Source organism: Artibeus jamaicensis, unplaced genomic scaffold (genome assembly GCF_021234435.1).
Source record: "Artibeus jamaicensis isolate MK-2021 breed Jamaican fruit bat unplaced genomic scaffold, CSHL_Jam_final contig_490, whole genome shotgun sequence".
NCBI lineage: Eukaryota > Metazoa > Chordata > Mammalia > Chiroptera > Phyllostomidae > Artibeus > Artibeus jamaicensis.
This window is the reverse complement of record NW_026521861.1, coordinates 10,905,623-10,931,458: the sequence shown is the minus strand read 5'-3', so window position 1 is coordinate 10,931,458 and position 25,836 is coordinate 10,905,623. Positions and strand designations below refer to the sequence as shown.

At 41.9% G+C, this 25,836-nt stretch overlaps 1 protein-coding gene across 2 annotated transcripts in view; it reads right to left on the bottom strand.

The window, feature by feature from the left end:
* Window positions 1–6,985: 6,985 nt before the first annotated feature.
* The window catches only part of NHLRC2 (NHL repeat containing 2), a 57,231-nt gene continuing 38,380 nt past the window's right edge, over window positions 6,986–25,836 (bottom strand). For both annotated transcript variants that reach the window (XM_053668384.1, XM_037132906.2), the window contains 6 exons: window positions 25,734–25,833; window positions 22,144–22,375; window positions 21,470–21,592; window positions 20,191–20,397; window positions 18,929–19,148; window positions 6,986–14,634 (listed from right to left, as the gene is read on the bottom strand). In XM_053668384.1, the coding sequence (XP_053524359.1) occupies window positions 14,378–14,634; window positions 18,929–19,148; window positions 20,191–20,397; window positions 21,470–21,592; window positions 22,144–22,375; window positions 25,734–25,833 (1,139 nt within the window). In that variant the 3' untranslated portion in view covers window positions 6,986–14,377. The remainder of the gene's footprint in view (window positions 14,635–18,928; window positions 19,149–20,190; window positions 20,398–21,469; window positions 21,593–22,143; window positions 22,376–25,733; window positions 25,834–25,836) is intronic.

The following is a 25,836-nucleotide window of genomic DNA, read 5'->3' as shown; positions in this document are numbered from 1 at the left end:
GTGCATTTCCCTTCATTTCAATTAGTTTAGCCTTCATATGTTCCTTAGAGGAACATATGAAGTTGTGACTAAAATCAACCAGTTCCATGAGCACCCTGATCACCAGTGTTTTGAATTGTGCACCTCAAAGTTTGGCTATTTCTTCATCGCTTACATTTATCAGCTCTGGGGCTCTAAGTTCTTTTTGAGCCATGTTTTGATCTGTTTGTGCCTGTTACGTTTGAGGAGCAGAACCTTAGATATTCATCAGGGCGGAGCCACCCAGGTTGCTGGTTGGTGACGCTGTATGTGGGGGCAGGGCCAGAGGGGGACAATAGCGGTCCCCTCTGCTGCTTCCAGTCACTGGGGCCTGCACGGTCTATCTCACCACTCCCTCCTTCACCGGTTTATCTGCGTGCAAATGTGTGACCGTGGTCAGCCCTCAGTGAGTCCACCTCCCTGCGTCCTCAGTGGGTCCACCCACTTCTCCACACCTGGGATCCGCCCACGGCTGCTGGCACACCTGGGTCACGCACCCAGGTCGGTCTGGTGGATCTTTCCTGCCCGACCCCCCACTGCTGCTGGCTCTGCCCCTCTTACCAGTTTGGCTGAAGGGTTCGTTGTTGTCAGACTTCCGTGAAGTTCAATTTTCTGTGGTTTTGGCTGCGTTTTTGTTGCTAAAACTTTGTTGTTTTTAAACTTGGTTGTGTGAGGAGGCACAGTGCTTCCACCTATGCCTCCATCTTGGCAGAAGTCCGACAAGACAAATAAAAGCAGGAGAAAAATAACTTGTTACATACAAGGGTATTCCCATAAGATTAACAGCCAGCTTCTCAACAGAAACAAATGAGGCCAGAGATAATGGAATAACATTCAAAGTACTTGAAGACCAATGCTACCAACCAGACAGTTGCTAGTATAGACTCCACAAGTTAAAGGACACAGTTCACAATGACACTGTTCTCAGGTCAACTGGCCATGTGCCCAGGGGGTTCCTGTGATCCTTTTGGGTTTAATAATTCACAGAACTCAGGAAAACACTGTATTTACAATGAAATTTAGTGTGAGGTCAGGGAGGATCCCAAACACAGAGGTTCAGTGACTTCCCTCCATGGAGCGTGTCACCCTCCTGGCACATTGATTTGTATACCACCCAGGAAGCTCCACCAGTTACATCCAGAGTTTGTAGTAGGGTTTCATTACATAGGCCTGGTGTATTTAACATTGGCCATACGATTGAGCTCTATCTCCAGCTCTCCCCTACTCTTTCCTCCCATCCCTGGAGGTCAGGAGGTCAGGAGGTCAGGCTGATATGTGTATCAAAGTTCCAGCTCTCTAATCACATGGCCGGTCTTTACAGCATGACCAGCCCCATCCTGAAGCTACTTAATGGCTCACTATGAGTCACCTTATTAGCATAATAAAATTAGGTGAGATCCGAGGGGCTTATAAATAGCCAAGGCACTTCAGGAATTCCAAGGGTTTTAGAAACTCCGTGCTGGGAACTTTGGATAAAGACCAGACAAATTTGTTACACAAGACTTATGACATGTCATCCTTTTTATATGTTGCTAAATTCAATTCCTTGGTATTTTTATTAAGAGGTATTGGTTTGTAGTTTTCTTGTGATGTCTTTGTCTTGTTTTGGTATCAGGCTCCTGGGATGGGTTGGGAAGTATCCTATTTTTTGAAAGAGTTTTGTCAATAATTGGTACTAATTCCTCTTTAAACATTTGGTAGAATTTATTAATGAAACCATCTGGCCCTGGCTGGTGTAGCTCAGTGGATTGAGCGCGGGCCTGCGAACCAGACAAGCACGGTTCGATTCCCAATCAGGGCACATACCCAGGTTGCAGACCGGTTCCCTGCAGGCCAGTTCCCAGCAGGGGACGCACGAGAGGCAACCATACATTGATGTTTCTCTCCCTCGCCCCTTCCCTTCCCCTCTAAAGATAAACAAATAAAATCTTAAAAAAAAAAAACAAAAACAAAAAACATCTGTTACTGGGAATTTTTTTTGGGGGGGGAGTTTATTAATTACTAGTTCAATCTACTTATTTTTATAAATACGTTAACATTTTCCATTTCTTACCAAGTCAGTTTCAATCATTTTTGCCTTTGTAGAAATTTTTCCGTTTCATCGATTTATTCAAAATCCTTTTTATTTCTGTAAATTCTGTAATAATGTCTCCTCTTTCATTTCTGCTTCTCTGTATTACTGTTCTGAGGACGGGAGCGAGGGTAGTGCCCCGCTTCCTTTGGACAGAACTCGTGGTTTGCGAGTGCGGCACTAGGTGGGGGCAGTGGCCTCTGGTGTTTTTGGCTTGTGTTTTCTGCAATGGAACCTCTGCCCTAAGAGCGAGGTGAGGTGAGGTGAGGGTGTCCGGGGCCCCAGTATTCTTGGCCTGTGACCTCTTGGCTGTGGGCACCTGCAGTTTAGGCTGTTAAACACAGAAGGGTGCAGGGCAGAATGAGACTCCTTGCAGCTGCCCTCCTGAGGAACTACTGTAGCTCTTCACTGGGAAGGGAGGGAGAGGGAATCTAGTCTCCTTGGCCACGCCCACCTACCTGCAGGGAAGCTTGTACTGAGCTGGGGGAAGGGGGTGGGGTGGGGGGAGCACAGGAGTGGGTCCTGGCTCCAGTGCCAGATTCTCAAGGTTTTCATAGTCTGTCTTTAATAAATGTTTCTTCATTTGCTCTGTGCCCTTGGGACAATTGACAATTTATAAATCATTTTCATCAGTTATGGTTGTTCACTGGAAAGCGACTCCTCCAAGCCCCTGGTGTGATGTTCTGGAAGCAACGCTTAATCTCTGGCATTGGTTTCTCCCTCCACAGAATGCGTTCATAACTCTTGGCTTCATAACTTTGGGTGGCCGTGAACAACAGTTCAGGGAGGGCTGACGGAAGACAGCAGCCTGAGAAAAGGGACTGAGAAGGCATAGAGAAGACGAATTAATATTGAGGAAAATGTTAACATATAAAATGATTAAATCTGGTTGGAGAAGGTTAAGGTTATGAAGAGCTAGTATACGTGCCCACTTGTCATTTTCAACAAATGAAAACCTTACACGCAGCACAAGGGTCACAGATTAGACGCAAGAACCGATCCCTTTGCCAGGTGGTCCAATAATAGGATGCACTGCGAGTGAAGGACGCAGAACAGCATTTTAAAATACGCCAGATCCTTTTGATGGCTGAGCTCCTGTGAGTAAAATGCAGCTTCTCTATCAGCTTATTCGTTATAGAATTTGGCAGTCATTTCACTGACACAAATTATTACAACTTCAGTTTTGTCGCTTTCACCTTGCGCCATAGCCAAACACCCAAAACACTTTAAAGTAACAGCAAGGTGCAAGTAAATCAAACGAGGTTCTGGGCCCCCACGGATGTTTACTTTGCTCTTCCTCCAGGAAGGCAAACCGACAGAAGCAGCTGTCTGCCCACTGGACTCTCTGCAAAGCTGGCTTAGGTGTGCTGCTGCCCAGACTGGGCGCGCGGTAAACAGCCTCATCAGGGCCCTCGAAGGGCGTGGGTTCTCAGGGCACACTGGTTTCCTGCACATGGACAAGCTATTGTTTCTCCCTTTCCAGGATGCGGAGATAAACTATACTTCAAATATTTATCCTCCTTATCTGGCTCATCCTAATAAGGTTGTGGTGTCACTTCAAATGAAATGCCAAATCCAGAACAATTTCAGTTTAAAGAGATAGCTGTTATTTAAGGAGCTTATTCTTTTCAAATGAAAATCCGAAAAATATTAGGGGGCATAAATGCTCTTATTGTTGGCGGGATTGCAGATCAGAGGTGGGCCTTTCTCAGGGGCTCCGTTCTTCAGTGCACTGGCTTCTTCAGTAAGAGGAAGTAACCGCAGATGCTGAGACTTTTGGCTTCTCTTAGCAACAAAGTTAAAATATGCTGGGCCTGTACTGAAACTGTGACCTGCAAAGGATGATCGAAGTTGCTACTCATGAAGATTGTGATCTAAGATGGACTAGAATTTGAATTTGGGGACAAAAGGGGACATTAGAAACTTACAGCTGGTCAGATGTACAAATTATGCATGCTAAATTATATCTGTATGCCAACATCTATTTATATCCTATATAGAGTGATGGATGTAATAACTGATTTGCAGAAATCCTGTTCATTTGGGGGATTTCTACCCCTGGGGAAACAATGAACCAGCACTGACACACCACCGGGTGAGGGGTTGCTCCACAGACTGAAGGGTGAATTTCAGATTTGCTGGAGTTCGGAAATTCATTTTCGTGTCATTTCAGTTTTCCAAGTTCCTTGATTTTATCTGCTCCTTAATAGCTGACAAGAATTGAACACAAAATATCACCAATATCTAGATGTATTTCATGTGTGATGGAACAAATCACGTAATAAAGAACAATATACTCTTTGGAAAGCTTTAAGATCAAGGCTACACATCTGTAAACTAGCAAGCACAGTGGCCAGCTGGATGGCCTGTGGTTTTTTTATAAACATTTTAATAGAGTTCAAAAATATTCTCAGTAAGGTTTTATATACATAAAGGATACCTGAAATCTTTCTTTGTGGTATATTCATAAAGCAAAAGGGGAGGGGGATACATATTCAATTGTTTCCTTCCCAAGATCTTTTTCTTAGAAGTATCTTACCTAGTTAGGAATTGAAAGATGCAATTGAATTAGCTAGAGATTGGAGTTACACAAAATATTTACACTAACAAGGTTGCACTTGATTAGCTAAAAGTGTTTTAAGTACTTTTCTGAGTCTCACTGAAAATCTGTGGCAGTACCAACATTTGTGTTGGTTTCTAGTGTAAATGACAAACGATTATTTTGAAGCAAAACTAAACAATAGTTTTTCCATATCGATTCCAAACCTCGGAATCTTAGAACGGCTCAGAACCCGAGGTCGTCTGGTTCCGGCTCCCACCGTCATACACACTCCATCGGTCACGTGGCCACCTCTCTTCGGAGACGTCCACGGGCAGAGAACTCAGGGCTCAGTGTCTGCAGCACCTTCTACGTGCTGGCCACGGGGCCACGTGCTTTTCTCACATTATCATGAAACAACCAGTGCAGTGTTAATACTCAGTTTTTAGAGGTGAGGAAACTGAAGGGGGCGAAGTAACTCACTCTCTCAAGGCCATCCTGTCATCAAGTGGTGGCATCAGCTCAGCCGGCACAGAATCGGGGTTTTGGATATGACAGTTTGCTGTGTGACAAATTTACTCTTATTTGACATGATTTCACGAATTCTAAGACAACCAGGATAGGTTCCCGCAACAAACATTCACTTATGCAACACAGTTTACTTCTCTTTACTCTTCTGGTTCCCTGTTCCTGACCCACAGAGCAAGCCATGCCATCGTGGGAAATATATAATCTCTTCCCACTTTAGTGTGCTCTAAAAAAAAAAATCAGAATATTCATTGGTAAAAAGTCAAATAATATAAGTATATATGGTGAGTAAATACCAGTCCCTCCCTACCCCCTGAATTCACCTCTGCAGTTATTAGGTGTTTGTTGTGTGTTTCCACGGATCTATTTTGAGCACAATTTCAGTTACTACAGTTTAAGTCAACACAACTCCAAGTTCAGTAGCCACAGGACATGAACTTAGAGGCAATTACCTAAGTACGATCTTCACCGTTAGCTCTTTGGTCCACAATCGCTATGTGGTAACAGGTCATGTGACCCATGATTAGCCAACGAGTGATGTCACTCTTCTCAGTCTGTTGGTGACAGGCCACTGCTTGTTACTCGATGCAAATTGTGTAGTTGTGTTGCCTTCTTGTGTCCCAGTTACTGATAGAACCATGTGACAATTTTACAAAAGCCAATAATCAAAAGAGGAAATTGGCCTACAAGACAAACAGTACTGCAAAGAAATGAAAAGTGAAAATGCTGGAAGGGAAACGTGAATGGAATGCAGATAGAGTCGCAGAGAAAACAGCCAACCACGAGTGTCTGAGGGGTTCCCGATACTCGAGCGGAGAAACTTAGCGGAGGCGATCTCACTGGCAGACACTGGCTCAGTGGCCGTGATGAAAACGATGATGCTATCCCGGAGGAAGTGACTCTGGCAAAACATTTCACAGTAAAGGAGCTCTTGGAAGTACAGCACCACACTGACTGCACAAAGATGAAAAGGTTAGTGGGTCCAAACTCAGAAGGATGACAATACACCGGGGCAGAGAAAAGATGCTTGCTCTGTGTCATGAACTGTATGAGAGGCAAGCAAGCTTTGTTCAAATACTCTCGGTAAATTTTCGTACAATGATGTAAAATTTTTAATTCTCAATATTTGTAATGTTTTAAACTACACCGAGCTAAATATTAGCTTTTCATTTTCCATGTGTTTACAATTGACACTGAATTTTTAATATTTTAAAACATCTTCAAAGGTCATGGAATAATCCCATTGTCCCCACTGACTAAGATTGCTTCCCCAGTGATTCAGCTCGCATGGTCACTTTTATGGTCTTTTACTGTGGGAAGCAGGGACCATCTATGTATTTGTGTGTTGTGTAAACAAATGTGCTCAGGTTAAAGCTGTTTTATTTTTAAACCAGAAGTTTGTATCTTTCGACCCTCTTCACCCATTTGGTGCGTCTCCCTACCCTCTGGCAACTGCCAATCCGTTCTCCTTATCTATGAGCTAACAGTTTTTTTTAGATCCCCACCCCCAACACTACGGGCTCCATTTCTTCCAGCATTTTTGTGTGTTTATTACACTGACGTTGATTCTTCTACAAGTCTGCGCGTAGTGTTCAGTAGAGGTCTACTTTATTCTTTTCAAATGTTCTCATTTACTGAACAGAGTACCTTTTCCAAATGTATTTAGAAAAATCTACTGTAATTATGATGGCATTTCATTTTGAATTATTTGCTTGGGAGTTTTTGTTTTTTTCTTTAAACCAAGTATTATGCTCACTTCTCCAAAAATTTAAATGAGAAATCATGGCTTTCAGGTTCGTAAGCAGTAAAATCATCTCCAGAAACATGGCTTTAGAGAGAAAATATTTAATGTTTCATGAAAAAGTGTACAAAGCTTTAGAAAAGAGTTAGTAGGTTTCAGTGTACAGCATGAGCGCGTTCTTGCTACCTGGCACCCCACGTCTTAACTTCCTTTGATTCGGCATGAAGGCCACTGCACACGCATCCCAAACAGTCTTCTGTTAACACACCATTGAGAAAGTCACTGCAAATAGTCCAGAAATAAATGCAGAAGTACAATGTTGTATAAAAATATATTAATCTGTCTACAGGAAACACTTAAAAATGCAAATCAAATCAATTTTTTTTTAGAGCTAGACCATGTCTAGAAACATCAATATATATCCTTGTAAATTAGATTTTCATTGCATTTCTTTCATATTTGGAGAAAAACACAATCAAACCTTTGGAATGACAGGCATGCAGTCAGCACAGCAGACCAACTCTAGTCTCAGAAGTAAAACCGCAACTTTATCAACACAAGAGTTTGTCTTTAAAATCTGACAAATTTATGAACTGTTACAATTTGAAATTATATATACATGTGCCACACAAAAAACTGTCCATAATCCACATGTAAAATAATGACAGACAACTAATTTCTAAACCAGCTCTCAATGGGTCCTAACAGTGAGCATTTAAACTTTTTAATATTAACCTACCTAAAATAAAATTAGGAAGGAATACCTCAAAACAGAAATTAATTTCAAAGTCACATAAGGTACTTTGCTCTTTTGCAAACTGGTACTAGGAATTCTAGCAAAAAGTGTACCCCAACAAAGTCATCCTGCTGTGTCTGGCACGTGAGCAACCAGACTTCCTCAGGCAAACCTCTACGAGCGCCACTGCTGTTTTTGGAGAGAAAGCCTGCGGCGTGGAGAGGCAGCGGTGGCATACATTTTTGCAGGTAAATGTGGATGACAAACATCAGAGGCACGCGTGAACAAAACACTTCAGCTCCACACATGTGCACACACACTCATGAGCAGTGCCAATAACGGTAACGAACACCACAATGAACACTGTATGCAACGCTCACAGAATGAACACGTTTCTGGTGGGTCTAAAAATAATGACTACAAACTCTAAAAACAGCAGATAGTTCTGTGGCCGAGTCCTACATTTTCAGGAAAGAGCGTTCTATTTTTACTCTCCAGTACCATAACTTATCAACTGATGCTTCATCCTGCGCACCTCAGCATTTTCCCGAGCATACCCCGTGAGAGTAAGAATCGGGAGGCTGTTTGACCCAGGCGTACTTAAATCAGAGAGCTCATTTTTTCTCTACTTCCCAGTATTACAAAGCTTTATCTTCATTTCAAATGTAAATATGGAATGAAATGTATTAAGAGCAAAAGGTATTATCTTCTATTTGCCCCGTTTCAAGTTTTCCACATTAAAAAAAATCTTGACAATTTTGCTTAGCTGTTTATTCCTGAGAAACACCCAGTCTGTAAGTCGCTGCTTAGAGGAAGGAGCTCCCGCCACACCCTGCCCGCTATAAAACGCTATGCGTCCACGGTTTTGTGTACCCACTTGTGCCTGGCTTCAGTGTGTGGTCGCTGGCACAGGCTGGGAAGCATATTTGGAAAAACAATTCCTTTTTTTTTTTGGTTGTGGAGGTTTCAACAGAATGAAACATCCTTTGGTCGTACACTTGAGAGCCACATACCAGCAAAGAGAGACACGCCAAGCAATGAATAACTTTAACCAGCAAACATTCCACAGCAAGTGTCTAGGGTTTTCACTCTCCAACTCTAAGCTTGCAGTCAGAGGGGTTGCCAAGGGCAGCCTCCGGCCAGACCCGCAAAAAGCCAACAGCGCCAGCTTCCCCTGCAGTCCCGTGTGGGAAGGGGCCAGGCCTGGCAGATGGGAGCACACGCAGGCAGATTAGCAGAGCCTTTCTAACTTTTAACACCATTGTTCATATTATCCTATTGCAAGGAAATTTGAAAATGCAAACTTTTAGTTATTCAGGACAAAAGAGTGACTTATGGTGAATGTGAATTCTTTATTTAAATAATTGATGTTATGTGAGTTTTACTTCTAAATACATTATCATTACCCTTTCAGTTGATGTGCAACTCCTTACGCATTTCAGAAATGAGATTTTAAAACAAAATTAACAAATTTTAATATTATTTAATTTAAATTACAAAACTAACAACGAAAAGGTATTCACAATCCAGGGGCATACAGTGTCTGGCTTCCCTCCTTCTAAGAGTAGCTGAAGCTGGAATAACAGGTTGACCTGGGGAAATTTTACTATAATAGCATTGCATATGCAGGGTCTGGCACAAATAATGCCCCTTTTTATTACAGAATCTTTTATTACGCAATCTGAAGCATGGAATTCTGTAACATAATATCACACTCAAGCACACCACAGGACGTTTTAGGTAAAAATGTTCAAATTAAAACTGAATTAGGACACCCATGTCATTACCCTCCTGACCACACTCACACAGGCGCTACTTCTGTCGGACCCTGCATTTGCGTCACTGCTGGACTGGCCAAATACTATGTTTCTAGAGCTCCCTTGCCTTATTAAAACAAATTTTCTTACATAGAGAGGAGTTCTGGGGGTTTGAGTCGGTTCAGTGCTGAGAACACAGTTAAACTTTATGATAAGGTCTATCTATGACTGCCTGTTGAAGACCAATTAAAACAGCATTGTTTGGAACTAATACTAAAAAGCTATTTAATTCATTAATACATCCATCTGCCAAGAAAAATTTTGGGTAACATCTGAATTTAAGAAAAGAATGGTACAGAAAATCTTCTGGGAAACAACAATTATACAGACTGTTCCAAACCCTGACAGATAAGAGTATAGAATGAAAAGTCCAAAAAGCTAATATAATTAAATGGATTTAAATTTCCAAATCAGTTATCACTAGGACTTTCTGAGTTCTTCAGACTGTTTACTTAGTATACGTAACTACAGAAGGGCTAGTCTTTAGGAAACTGCTTTGAGAGGCAGAACAGCAGGGCGGATGAGCAGACCCAGCAGGCTCAGCCTCTTCCCCAATGTGGGATCTAGATGCTTCTGTAACTGCTTCCAACTCACTGCTGTTTCCTCATCAGAGAAATAAGGAAAAACAGTGCCTCCCTCCTAGGGTGGTTGTGAAAGTTAAAGGAGTGAATACCTATAAAGCACGTAGGAAGTATCCAGTGAACTTAGCTATTATCCTTATTGCTTTATTTAAATACTGGAAAGGCTTAAGAAAGCATTCACAAAAGGAAGTAAGTCCTCTTGGTTTGTTTGTTTCCACTCTACTTCTAGGAGAAGGACAAGGCCATAGGAGACCTATGTTCAGAGACATGATCCATCGCTCACTGCCCTCCAGTCATTCAGCAGCACTGACCGAACAACCGCCCGTGCCAGACGCTGCCCCAGCATCAGGCGTGATTACCCTGGGAGCTCCGATCCTGGCAAGTCAGCGACATGCCGAAGCTGTTTCCTGTTCTGCAAAATGGACGTAGCATCTACTTGTCTAATTCATCGAGTTATGCCGAAGCTCAAATGAGGCAAAATGCATAAAAGTACTTTGAAGCTTTCGTAAAGCACCATCAGAGTATGTTACAAGAATGCGGTTTGGGGTGAGTAGTCTAGATCCTCTCAAAGGAAGTTTATTACTCCAAGAAGGTCTGCAAAATTGTTTAAAACTAAAACTGCGAGTACACTTCTTTATAACTATATGTCACTCATAAAATAGTAATATGCTTTATTATATGCTTTATAAAACTGTATTTCTTCTCTCGAATCCCAACTCTGTGAAGAATATTAACGTATCAGATAGCTGAGAGAAAGTTTCCTTTAGAAACTGTGGTTGCAGAGATGTCGAGGCATGTGGTTATGGTCATAAGTTATTATCAACTATGCCAATAATTAGCATTTTCGTTAATTGCTAAATGCTTCGCAAACACTATTTCATTGCATCCTTACAGCAGCCCCATGAGGTAGGGGCAGTAGCCCCATTTTATACGGTTAGAATCCAAATGATGGCAAAGTCCCACCCTTAACCGCTACATTCCATTACATACACAATAAAAACACCAGAAGCAGTAGCAGCTATAAACATTTCTGTCTTCACCAAAGCACACCCTTAAAACTGGTAGATCTAAGAGCTCTAAACTATGTTTTGATCTTTGGTAATAAAAGTGACTTTAGAAAAGCTATTATATAATAAGTGCTTACTATTCAGTTCATTTAAACTTGTTAAAAAAATTTCCTGTTGGTTTTTCAAAAATAACACATTGCTCACTGAAAAAAAAAAAGTAGAATTAAAATAAAAATATTCATCGTTCCACCGTTCAGGAGAAGCACAGCTGACACAACCCTTCTAGATTTTAATGCAGCTGCGAACTATGGAGCTGAGCTGGTTTCTGATGTCTGCCCTTAAAAATGACACCAACTACAATGGCCAGACTGTCCTTGCTGTAAACAGTAGATATAAACCAATAGCAAATTCTGTACAAGCAGAAAAATATTAGAGACAGTATTATCAACATCTTCCCAAATTTTTTAACTATAGAGAAACAAGCAGAGAGTAACTATTTCAGTGGTGTTAGCGCAAAAAAACTTATTGGCCATAAGAGAAACTTGGGTGAGAAATTCCTGAGTTGATCTTTGTTCTGTGTATGTACATACACATACACACACTCACCCATACATATTAAATCCCCCTTTTAGCTGTAAGATGTATAGCTTTCTACAGGCCTGATAACAAATATATTAGAACCATTAAGGAGAAAATTGTTTTTTTTTAGTCACTGAACTTTGCCAAAATTACACTTATGGGTGATTAAATTGTAAAGTATTCCCTTGTGCACAGTTGTTAAGTATTTGCTTGAGACAGTATATTTGAGATAAGGAAAAATTTTTTCAGGGATCATCTCAATCCAGAGCATAAATGCAGAAAGAAAAAATGTGAAATGGTATCACAGAGACTGGTAGAAAAAATAGTGACAAACCAGTAAAATAATTTAGGGCAAGGATTCTAAGTACTACATAAAGTGTTTGTAATGCCACACTCCTGACACTTTGATTAGATGACTTGCACTATTATTGGGTAACATCATTTATGCACAAAAAATAGCGAAAGTTAAAAATACAGACGTTCCTATGGAAAACAGAAGGCAGACAGGATCAAGAAATTTTTAAAAGTAATCTTCCTTGTACTTCCTCTTATGTAACAGATGTTAGTCATGAGTTCCAGGAAGCTATTTATATTGCTTTAGTATAATTTACAAAGTTATACTAATTACATAAATAATACTTTGACTATAAAAACAATGCAGACTGGTGGATGGGTAAGAGTAAGAACGGTTCGTAATGTGAAACACCGTCTAGAACACAGGTGGCAAGCACAAGGCCCTCGGGCCGAACGCGGCCTCCACCTTGTTTCCACCCGGCAGCAGTGCCGAGCTCTCGCTTAACTGTTAAGGAGGAGTTACATTTATACAGTCCTAAAGTTGTATTCAGCCCTTTGAAGGCAACCGTGAGGCCGATGGTAGCCCCCGGTGAAAATGAGTTTGACACCCCTGGTCCAGATAAAGGAAACATTAATAGATTCTAAGAAATATTTTTGGATTTTTAAAAATGCTCACGTGTCTATATGTACAATATTGAAAAATTAATTATCAGATATATCTGAATTAGCAAGTTTAAATTTTATAAACTCCTTTAGAGAGTGAAACTGTTTATGTCCTTAAATAGGAAAAGATAAAGCCAAAACATTCTCATCCTGACCAACTGGAAATGAGAAGTATAATAAAATGATATTAGAAAAGTGACTGTGTCCTATTCTCCATAAAAGAGAATACTAACATTACAAGTATTTTTCCTACAAAACTTTTTTGGGAGAGAAAAGGCTTATGAGGTAATTACATATAATTTCAAACAGAATTCTCTACATTTACACCTCTTTCAATAGCTTTAGCAGGTTACAATTTAGTCAAAGGACGGGACCTGCGCATTTCCGTGCTTCAGAGATTTAGCTAACCTGAATGAGAGACAGTATGTACAAAACTGTACTTCAAAACATGGAAGAAAATAGGCAGATGACACCGCTTAAAAGATTATACTTCAAACTTCGTTTTTGAAGGGGGGAAGGCACATGCCATATTATCTATATTTATTGAATATGGTTCACCTGATTTTTTTTTAAACCTCGTAAGCTGATTAAATCACAAACATGTTGAATCAGTTTTAGTAAAAACAAGACTAGGCTTTTCAAATAGCCTAGTTTTAAATAGTTATATAGGGAAATTATGAAAAACTTTCAATATATTTGGGGCTAAAAAAACCCCAATGTTATCAAATCCCTGTATATTTCAGCCTTAATATTTTAAAGAATAACATATTAGGATACACTATACATAGCAATAGCATGAAAGTGCAACACATTGAAATTTTCAATTGAAAGGTATAAAAGTGTTTAAAAAAACACATTACAATAAATGGTCATAACTTAAATTCTGATTATGGGAATCAAAAATACCAAAATCCAACAAACTGCATTTAATGCTTACAAGTGAAATGTAAATTTCTGAAACATACATACCCCCTGACATCAGATTCAGCTGCCACAGTTATCATCACAGTTTATCACAGGAACGTGTCCCTAAGCTCCTTGGTCCTTGGGAGTCCTATTTACGAGGACTCCTTCATTACCTGGTAAGGCTGTTTGTTCCAAAAACAGTTAAGGAGTGAGTCTATATGTCCTTAGAAACTTTTCTGTGTAGAGTTATAAGGCATTAATGATGGTAATTTAGAATAGCAAGTAACAAAATAGATACAAATTCTCTCTTCAGTGTATCTCAACTGAGAAAACTGCAGAGGGGAACAGAGAACACATTTACCACCCAGGTCCTCTTAGAGCTGCTACTGTGACAAAGACTTCTGGGGGAAGCAGGGGCGCTTGGAAAAGACCTCACGCCTGGAATGTCAGGTGTCCTCATAACCAACATGGAAACCGAATCTTGGGTTCTCTTTAAAGTTATTGTGAAATCTACACATTCAAATGTGCTGCTCACTGTTAAAGGTAGAAAAAGTTAGTTAAAATATTTGTTGTTGTTATCAGTAACCACTGAAAATTATCTCAGGGTAATATTCCCTACTGTCAGTGTGGATGTAAATCACGCGGCAATAGCAGCATAGATTGCAACATCGTAGTTCAGATGATGGTCAGCGACTTAGCTGGTGCCCAGCCAGAAGGAAGGAATTTGTTTATAATAAATAATTAAATAAGGAGCATAGCTGTACTTTAATGTCAGTTGCATGAACTGAGCAGTGGGTTTCTCAGTATCCAGAGAAGAAGTCAAGTTTCTCGCCGTGAGTTACAGTGACGGGGGCGCGGAGGACAGGTGGCGGTGCAGGCCGGCTGCTAGCTAGCTCGCTAAAACACGTACTTGAGCTCTACCGGAGCCACGAGGCCTGGCTGCGCACCGGTTATCTGTAGGGGCTGACTGAACAAAACTCCCTTCATCATACAGGCGCTGCCGTCCGCGCTGCAGTAGTAAAGAAACACGCGGACAGATACGACGGCTTCAGGTGACGGGCAGTCCCCAGGAATCTGCAGTGAGATGGTTGGCTGGTTGGAGACACTCTCGATTTCTCCAGATGGCACCTGTCCTTGAAGAAGCCATTCGTTGTCTAAAAAAATAAAAAGGTAAATTGTTCAGACTGTATAAGATAAAGTATTCAGGAACATAATCGGAAAACTACAAAAACAAGGCAGGATCTACAAATGTCTGTATTAACTCTACAGGGACTTACTTGCAAAGTAAAATTATAATAAATCATTGACTATCAAAAGGTAATAACCAAAAAATAACAGATTTTTAGAAATAGTAACAATGCATATATTATTCTAATGGGCTCAAACAATGTAAAAACTAGAAGATTTTATCTACCTCTTTTTAACACATAAAACTCTTTTAAGATGTAAATACACAGATTATATAACAAAAGTCTAATAAACCAGCAAAAACTTTAACTTTCTAGTATTTAAAAATTCCAATGTCTTTATTCATCTGGTGCCTTTTGTCAGAAAGAAAACATGTCCCGTGTTGCAGAAGCATGTACTCACAGACACGCAGCTTTAGAGGGGGTAGAGGTCAGGAGCCCGCATTTGGGAGACGCAGGACATGCTCTCCTGCTCTCACAGAGAACGCACTGCACAGAACCCAATGACTTACCGACGACCTGGGCCGTCTGTACGACGACCGACGCTCCTATTGGGCAGTGGTGAGATGCTACGCCTACTCCTTAGCTTTCCTGTCTCCTCTGGCCTCAGAATGAGCCAGCACTCAGAGCACCTGTCTCCACTTGTCCTCTCCATCTTTTTAGTTTATTTTTAGTTTATTGCTTCTAATATTCTGTTGACCGAGAGATCAAATCCGAGAAAAACATGTCAAACAAGAGTAAGGAGATGGTGGAAGGTGAGAATCTGAAGAGTTAAATTAAGTCCAGAGTTTTTAAACATTTATTTAAAATTCTCTTTAAAATTCTTTGGCCTTCTTTATTTCTGGACTGAGGAGTGTGTTTTGTTTTATTGAATGTTTAATTTTTCAAAACAGCAGGTTGGTGGGGAACTTCTTATGTTTTAAATCAAACGGCAAAGTAAACTGGGCTATTTTAGTATCTAATTCTAGATAAAACACAGAGAACACTTCATTAGATATTTTTCAGATGCGTTCATTCCACGTGGGATTTGTGAAGTTATTATGTGTTAGTGGGGCTTTCATGCTGTTTTGGCTTAAAACCTTCACATATGCTGAAAACTTTAAGATTATACAGGCCAAAGTTTAGTTAAAAATAAGTGACTCTGTCTTTCAGTAACTGGTCAAGAAAAAAAAAGTCCTTTATCATAGGTGTACAAATGTACCCTCTAAAATAATTTTCAAAAATCCTACCGTACTGGGATTCTTGCATGAAACTTCATTTGCTCCCATACAGTAAAAATGGACAAGTGATAAAGCATTTGCAGACCCCACCCCTTCCTTCTAATACTACCCACATTTGTATTCCAATGACTCAGTATGAATATGGGTTTAATGAAGCGGAGTTAGAGTAAACATGCTAATGTGTCATATCCTATTTTAAAAATCAATATACTGCTCTTTAATTTTACATTAACTTAAATGAAATTAACAGGGATCCCCAATTGATACAATGATTTTAGACTAATGGACCCAGGCAGAATGAACAGGCAGCTGGGACCTTGGTCTAAGCCTACGGAAGAGTGAGGAATGGTCTGGGTGTGAGTGATCTTCTATCTGCAGACCTAGCTCCAAACGCCCTCCCAGTACTGCATGGCTCTGCCCTCTCTTGTGTGCAGAATGGTGTGGGGTGGGTAGTTTCCCCACAGGCTCAGTCACGCCAGAACCAGACTCCCAGATTCTAACCCAGCAGCTCCTCCTGGCCGGCCCACCAATATCTCTCTGATGTCTTGGTGTGAACACCACGTGGCCTGTTGCAGGACAGGAGCTGCCACCCTGAGAACGCACCAAGGTGAGAAGGCGCAGAGCCTGGGTCTGGGTGATGTACGTAAGAGAAGTGTGTGAGACGGAAGGAGGGAGGAGGGGTTGAGGAGGAAATGGAAGACTGAGTGAGAACACAAGACACAGCGTGGGGGACCAGGCCAGAGGGAGATCACAGGAGATGAGGAGTCAGAGTTGAGTTCTAGCTGATTAGTGTCTTACTGTATAATTATTGTCCAGACCATCAGAGATGCTGGGAAACACCACTATAAGACAGGCAGGATACTGATTCCTTATATAAATTAGTAAGTTCATACTGATTGAAACACACATTCAAATCTTTACATAATTTACAGTAATTCAATACTTTGAGACTAGACACAAACAGGAAGTGTTCTTAGATTAAAAGACCACAAATTAGAAAGTGAGGACAAAAGCTCTGCCTGGATCCTGATCTCGGCAATTCACATGTGTTCAATTACACACCCTCCAACTATGTGTATTCTTCTACTTGAATGACGTATTTTTAAAATATGGCTTTGGAATCCATTTTCTTGTGGTAAGCAAGTTATAGCGTGTAAATTGTACCTCCGGCATCTCTGAAAAGGAAAATGCAGCTTCAGGCTTAATAACTGGTACGTCAAGTCTTAATGATACTATTATATTGAAATAAACAGCAATCGAAAGCTCTGAAACACTTGACAGATGCTACCTGGAAAAGTGAGACAATAAAGCAACGAAAGAACTGAACTGGAAGGAGCTGTGTCAAGTCACTTCAGTAAAAAAAAAAAACAACAACACGTTTTTTTAAAAACATCATACTTGGGGGGGGGATCAATTTAATTCTTTAGAATCTGTGAGATTCTATTACTGTGTTACTGAAAGGTATAGTGTAGACACAATGAATACTGGACCAGAACTCCAGAGACCTAAGTTGATGGCGCAGTACCTGCCACTGAGGCGGACCCTGCCTCCACCCCGGGCTCAATTTGGCCCACTAGGAACAGCCTCCCTGTGGACTGCACTGGCCTTCCCCCCATCACAGCCGGCCGCAGGCTGGTCAGGACTCACCCTCCTGCAGGACCCCTTTCTCTCTCCGAACCTCCCCCCACTCTCTCTCAGTTGATGGCCTGTGTTTCCCAACGTGCTCAGAAAACAGAAGCACCAGAAAAAGGTTTCCACGAGCACCTTCCTCCACTGCTACCCATCTAGGCCTCGGGGTCACACACGAGGGGCCTTGGATCCTCACCGTGCACGTGTCCGCATTCCTGGCAGAGGCCAGCTTTCTACCTGCGCACTCAGTCCCACTCCCTCTCAAACCCTAAGGCACCCCCACCCCACCACATATCAAAAGTCTCTTTTCTATTGGATCTTCACCACCAATAAACATGCTGCTTTCTCAACAACATCCTTCCAACAACTGCTCTATTTCCCCTTAATTTTGTAGCTAAACTCCTGAGTTTTATCTGTGTTTGCTTTCTCTAATTCTTCTTCTCAGAGGCTCTATCCTTTTTTAACCTCTAGCATCTCCTCCATCATTCTGAAATGGCTGAGGGTTAGGACATCAGCCAACTCTGTAACATTAAATCAATGATCGATTCCTTGTCCTTCTCTTTCCTGGTCTATCAGTAGCGCTTGACCTGGCTGGTCTTTCCATTTACACCACCTGGCTGCAGGCAACTACTCTCTCTGGGTTTTGCTCCCACTTGCTACTCACTCAAACGTCTCCTTTCCTGGCCCCTCCACGTCCTCTGAGCTCTCTCTCTGTCGGAGCGCTCCAGACGGTGCGGCTCCAAGAGCAGTCCGAGGTCCGGGTTCACCCAGACACCAAAGTGAGGTAAACACAGGAACTCAGGGTAAGGTTCAGAAACTTTCACAACACCCAAATGTGTAACAGGTGGCTTTGAACTTTGTCTTTTTAAATAAATGAAATTCATTTTTAGGGCTAATCGTCCTAGACTAGTTTGAGAGGGAGTAACACAATGGAAAAGACACTGAACTAAGAACAGGCAGAACTGGGTTCAAATTCCACTTTTTGACCTAATTCAACAACATAGGCGCTTGAGCGTTTGCGGTAATCAGCATAATAAGCATTCAGTAGAGTCACTGTCTCTCTGAGCCCTTCACGTCCCCGTAATAGACAGTGTGTGTTGTCACGGCTCTAAGATCCGAGGACCTATCATTCCGAGACTAGAGAAGTCTGCCGCATGTGATGGACTCGCCTAGTAGCAAATGGGGGCAATTGTGACTGAGTAATTTTGGGTGAGTTACACTGTTGCTTAGAAAAGAATTTCTAAGACTAAAGAAAACTGATAAAATGGGGTTAGATCTGGATCTATTTTGTCACAAGACTTCCCTCAAATCCTGCCCAACTGGAGAGTGAAAACATCATATACAAATGAGAAAGATTACTAGATTAATCAAGACTTTATGAAATATTGGTATTTGCAAGACTAGTCTCACACCTTCGGCTGTTAGAAACCAGCAACTGGGCGCCCCTTCGGTCAGCTTTGCTCCTGGCGGGAAGTCTAGTCTGAGCTTGAACTGAAGAGTCTGTCCTGGAGAGGTGGCCACGGGGGCGAGTCTGATGCTGGGGGCCGACTTGGGCAGTTTGGGGACCGTCTTCTGGTTTTCTCCTGGGGATGGGCCATCTACCACAGCATTTCCAGCTCTGAAGACTGGGAGCTAGGAAATAAGAAAATTTGTTTACTAAAGCACAGGTACTTTAAAGTAATTATAGAGTGAGAGAGTTTTAGACTTCAGTCTAAAATGAGGTTCAGAAATATATTTCATTCTGGCTAAAAGATCACCAACACTTGGGAATGAAACAATTAAATTAATTGTTCAGTATGTTTGTAAATGACAGGAAATTAAAGTAAAACTGTACCCATTTCAATGTAGTGTATATAATAATATACATCTTCTTAAAATTTTCATTGTCCACTGTATGATGTCACTTATATCAGAGATCTACGACAGGAGAAATGATACTTACGTGACACTTACAACAACAATCTGTTTTTATTTTAAAATGTACCTTGGAAATTCCTAGCATTTGGGGGGGAAAAAAACTCTTGCATTTTTTTTTCAGGCAAATGTGATACATCAAGAAAAAACTTAAATTTTATTAGAGACCATAACTATATCTTTAAAAATTCATTAGAACTTTTTATTTCAATCTTATTTTCAATGTTTTGAGAAATGTGGCTTCTAGATTTCTTTGGAAGATCATTTGGTAATGAATTCACCATAGGAAACAAGATTACACATTAATCTAACATCATTGAAAATAAGACTGAACCCCACCTACACAGTATGTATGCAGAGTGTGTATCAGTACGTGTACATATTTATTTATTTAAATTCACAAGTTTTACTTACTTTTATTTTGTCTGTTGCTTACACGATTACAGATGTCCCGTTTGGACATCGCTGTCGTGTCTATGGGGTTTGCATATATTTAAAAGCAGATGAGTCCTTCTCTTTTTCTTTTCTAAAAGTTCACCAAATTCTTTCCAATTTCCAGTGTCTTTCTCAAACACTCATGACCCAACTGGAATCTTTCACTTTAAGACTGATGATGTCCTTGAAACAGACACGCACGTACTATGCTGCCTACGTCCACTCTCACCAGAGATCAACCAACCCAAGTGCTGGTCAGCGCTGTGAGGATCTCAGAGTCATTCATAAAATGATACCCCTCAACTTATACTTTAAGATTACTTACCACAGAAATTGTTTTTGTTTCTAAATCCATCACTTTAATTTGATGATTATTTGTGTCTGCTACATATAATAACTGGCCATTCTCTCCAATACACAAGCCTCCTGGTTCATTAAAAGATGACTCGGTAAAACTGGAACTGACGTTACTTGCATCTCCAGTTCCTGCTAATGTTATACAGTTCTTTGTTTTTGGATCCACAACTTTAATCTTAAAAAACAAAAACAAAAACAAAACTCATGTTTGTTGTATGGAAAAGTACAGTACCAAACAAGCCAGAGAATTCTACTTCTCGTTAGTATTCATTAAAAAATCACAGAAAAATAAATGTTTCTCTATTTTCTTGAAAAAGCCAAACATTGAAAAGCCAAACATTGAAATGATAGTCTAAGGCACAGGTGGCAAACACAAGGCCCTCGGGCCCGATCCGGCCTCCACCTTGTTTCTCCCCGTGGACAGCGCCGAGCTCCTTGCCCCCAGTTAGGGAGCAGTTACGCTGACACAGCCCTAAGTTACATTCCGCCCTTGGAAGGCGACCGGAAGGCTGATGTGGCCCCCAGTGAAAGTGAGTTCGACAGCCCTCGGGCAAGGGGAGACCCTCCGTTCTGCGAGCTGAACAGTATGTGTGCGATATCCCCAGTTACGTTTTGTCCTCTGGAAGCAATGTTTGATGAAGTTATTTCTGAAATTAAAAATTTTCAAAATGTTACTCTTTTTTCTCACAACAGGACACAGTTGAACTGACTTCTCATGGGCATTTAACACTGGCTGAGGACTGGCTTAAAACTTAATGATTTCCACTGTCTCAACTGTATTAAATTCATAGTCTCTCATCACAAAATATGTTCTATTTCTATAATAATAGAAATAGTTGGATAGTTAGTGAAATGCTCCTTTTAATTCCATTTTCATGGAATTATTTGCTAATAGGCGCTGCAACTATGCAACAGCTCCAAAACGTTTGTTAAACGCCACTGCAATTTCTGGGTTACCTGCCTTCTCCTTATTTACGGAATTTGTTACTGAGCAGCTTTGATGGCTGCAAGTCACAATTTTAGCAACAGCCATAGCGATGTGTTTTTTCTCCTTTCCCAAGCTGGGTGTGCTACCGTGACCTCTTTGCAAAGAAAGGACCGAGAAAAGAACCAAGGCCATAGTTGTCAAAGACTGGTATGCCCCTTTATGTTTTAGAGTGGCAAATTGTAGGAGGCTCACAGGTTTCTCAGCATCTTAAATACCACAGATGAAAAGCAAGGTGTTACATAATTCTGTCAAAACTCACCTTGTGATTATAAGAGTCTGCCACATAAAGCAAATTCCTTTTCTTGTCCCATGTTACTCCAAGTGGGTGCTGAAGCTTTGCGCTGATTCCTACTCCATCCACATCACCAAAAGCAAACAGGTTCTTTGTTTTAAAAAAGAAAAATACAGCACATATTAAAATTGTTACGGTGTTTTGTTAGCACATAAAGTGAAAAATAAGATGACTGTATGTGCTACTAACTTAAAAGGGAAAAGATGTGACTACATATAAACAGAGCTGGGCATCTGTTTCAGACAAGAAAAACCTGATAGAATGTTGAACCTCTACTCATTTGTGGTGCTTAGCTTTAATGACAATAAGCACACACCTAGTCAGGAAAAGGCCAGGTCTACCAATCTGGTCCTCTTTCCACCATCCTGTCAAATGTGTACTTTACATTTTCCTCTTCTTTCACTAATCTGTATTTTATCCTTTCTTTTCTCTCTGGACCTTGACATTTATGTATCATCAAGCAGAGTAAGTTTACTTTTCTTAGATGGCTTTGTTTGCGCTTCTTTATATTCACATTGACTTCCACTTTAACCTATGGATAGGCCAAGAACTCTCTCTCACATTTTATGAACAGTTCAAAGTACAGGAGGCTGCAGACTCGGGGAGTGTCTGGGTGCACGTGCAGGAGGGACTTTCATTACCATGGGATCCCTTTCTCCTCCTACGAGGGGCTTCACAGCTCCGTCCATCAGAGAGACCATCCTCACTGTGCTGCTCTCACTGTCGGCCACGAACAGGCAGCTCCAGGGCTGCTCCGAGGCCAGGGCGAGGCCCGACGGCTGGGCGAAGCCCGCCTTGTGAGGATACGCGTTATTTCGGTTCTCCTCGTTTCCACTGCCAGCAAACCGGAGGCAGGTTCCTTTTTTTAACTCACTGAAAGAGAAAGACAAGATCAACATTGTTATATTGTATCCAATTTAGCTATTAAACAAATGTGAGAAAATCAATGGTGGTAGGCATTGTAAAAATAAAAATCTAGTGATCTTAGCTTAGTAAAATTGTGCAAGTCAGCTTTCACGGCAGTTTTTCTAATCATTAACTTATTTATCTACAGTGTAGGGACCTTTACACTTTTTTTGACATACTGTAACTATTCTCAATGGTCAAATAAGAAATCCCTGGCAAGGTGAGACTTATAAGAATACCGAGCACATCATTGATGGGACACATTTTTTCCCTCCAAATATGCAGAGATAGGTACAGCTAGATACCATTTTAATAACTTCTTAGCTTAATACAATGTTAGGTTCTGAAAGGGAATTAAGATTTTCAGAGGATCCAAGATGGTGGCAGACTAGGTGGGAGCTACACTTGCCCCCTCCCAGAACCAAACTGGAATTACAGATAAATTATAGAACAATCATCCTGAATAACCAGGTAAAGAGTAGCTGAAGAGAAGCCATACAACCAAGGATTTAAAGAAGCAGCCACACTGAGACAGGCAGGAAGAGCGGAGATGCGAAAAAGGCTGGCCCACTCTCCCAGAGGCCATGGCTGAGGCTCCGGAGGGATGTCTCAGATGTGGGGGTTCTACCTGAGAAGCGTGGGGTCTAGCTCCCAAGTCAGTCCCAAGTCAGGCTCCACAGCCCACAGCACCAGAGCCAGGAAGAGGTGCCCACATAATATCCGGCTGGGAAAAGGAGTGGGGTTTCTGTCCACCAGGAAGAAATGGCTAGAGGCACAGGCAGCCTCTGAAGAGGCCAATATATAACATTTCATTTGTAGCCACTCACCTTGGGCTCTGGCACAGAGAGGGAGCGCGGTCTGGGGTTTGTGGCTCTGGGGAGAGAGCTGGAGGTCAGCTGCCAGGATCCCAGTGCAGAGTTATTTGCCCACACTGCAGACCCCATCTTTCTTAGGTGGCGTGACCCCCTCCTTACGGAATCAGTGTGGGGGAAAGCAACAGCCTCACCAGGTAGAGTTACACCCTGCTGAGGTGTAACTGCAGCCAGAGGCCCTTTCAGTGACTGAAGCCTACCAGGCAGCCGGCAGGCAAAGACAGATCTCAGGGTGCTTTAGGACTTTTGCTGACCTGCCCTGGGCCCGGTGCTGATAAAAGCTGGCCTTGGTATGCCGCTTAGTCCTTCCCATGCATACCCAAGCCCAGCAGAGGCAGCCACAACCTGTGGATTGCTGGCAGCTCCAAACAGGTTGCCCAGGGCCAGTTACAGGCAGCATCTGGCACTGGTCTGCACCAGATTTTCCCCAAGAGGCCCCAAACCAACACACCCAGTGGCCAGCGTCAGACAACAGAGAAGGATCCAATAAGCTTCACAAGCTGCACATACAAAAGAAGATCACAGCAGGCACCAAACCCTGCTCAACACAGCCATCACTAAGAACACTGTGGTCATCTCTCGTTTCTTCTTATGTCTCATGTGCAATGCTGTTGGTCACTTCACTGTTCAGGCCACTGTCATCTCTTGCCTGGATAATTGCAATAGCCTCCCCGCTGGTAACTATGTCTTTAGTCTCATCTCTCACCAAATGCTGCCCGTGTTCTTTCAAAAGCACAAATCTTATGTCACTTCCCAGCTTAACATTTTCTAGAAAGGTATGTAGAATAATGTTCAAATCTCTTAAAAGGGCTCACAAGGAATTTTGTGAGGTGGCTTCTACTGACTTTACTAGAGTCATTCTTGCCTGGAAAACCTCCCCTCTCCCGGTCTAACTCCTACTCCTCCACCAGGTTTTTAATTTAGAAGATTCTTCCAGGAAGCTTTCCTGGCTGGATTTCAGGTGTCCTTATTTACATGAGGGACAATTTCGATGTGAAGGACTTCTACACACAGCACCTGTGCTTCCCAACTATGGTTTATAAACTATGATTTATTTTTTGTTTCTGATTCCTCCTCCGCAAGCCTACATTTTCTAATTTTATTCTTAATTAGTCAACACACTTCATCGCTATTGCCTTGCATAGTGCCTAGCATACAGTATATTTAATACGTAGCTGCTAGTGAATGATGATAGTATGTTTAACAAACAGTTAGATGAATGACTGAATGTTGCAGAACATCACACAGTGAAACACACACACATATACTATTTGAAATATATCTGATATTTTGGATTATCTACACATCTGCTCCTTTCCACTGACAAAAGAAACTGAGATGACAGGCACCTTCTATGCTGACTTGACGGTCTTTCTGGTCTATGACTTTTATTCATTTATTTATTCTGCAAACCCTTACTGGACTCCTATTATGTACCAGACACTGTGCTAGGTACAGCGACACAAAAATAAATGATAAGGGACCCCTTCCTTTAAGAGGCAACCTAGTAAGACAAAACAGTTACGTATACAAGTAAGTGCAACCAAAAGCAGAGAAGGAGAGACAGAGGGAGGGAGAGAGGTGGGAGGGGAGGAGAGAAAAACCGACTACATGAGAAGTGTAGTGCAACCACAGTTAAGAGCACGGTCAGAGTTCTACCTGGAGTGTTACAAAGTGGAAAGGTTCTGTCGAAAAGACGTTAAGTACTTTGTAGGGACATTTTTCATCTTTATATCCCCTCAGTGGCAACAAAGCTATGAACATTTACTGAATATGTCAGGCATTAAGTGAGCTCTTCACACATATTATTAATTCTCAAACAAGCCCAGAAGGGAGGTATAAATGAGGAAACTGAGCTCAGAAAGTTCCAGTAGCTCTCCTGAGCTCACCTAGATCGGAGATGGCAGAGCCAGCACCAATCAGGCCTGACTACAAAGCCTGTGTTATTAACCGCAGTCCTTCACAGTGCTCCAATACCTGTTAGCAGTCAAGGGCACCTGAACTGCGTGTTGAAGACAAGTGCCCACCAAATGTCTCCAGCCCTCCCTTTGGCTGCATGGTGGGACTGCTAGTCCCAGGTTCCTTGAAGTTAGGTGGGTGTGCTCATGAGGCTCACTCTGGCTGATGAAGGTCAGAAGTGATATGTCACTTCTGACTAGGAGCTTGAGAAGCGAGTCTGCACCCTCGCTCTCTGCCAGGACCACCGGCAGAGCTCCAGACGGTGGCTGCTGCGTGTCTGTGTGGCACAGCGGCGCTTCCAGTGAGCCCCGGGGGTGAGCGAGAAAGCAAACCCGTCCTAACCCACCAAGTGTCCGAGCGCTGTGTTAGTTACCATAGGACGTGTCCCAGCACATCCTGACGAGTCCCGAGTGTCCAGAGGATGGACACTCGGGGAAGGGAATTCTGTGAACTCCGAGTCTGCAGTTTGCTCAGAAAGAGACGTTGCCAGTTACCTTTTCTTTGGCAGTCGGCCACAGTCCAACAGAAGTGCCCATATCTGGTGAGTTCCTGCCATGGCTATCCACAGAATGTCGTCTCTTTGGATCTCTGAATCTT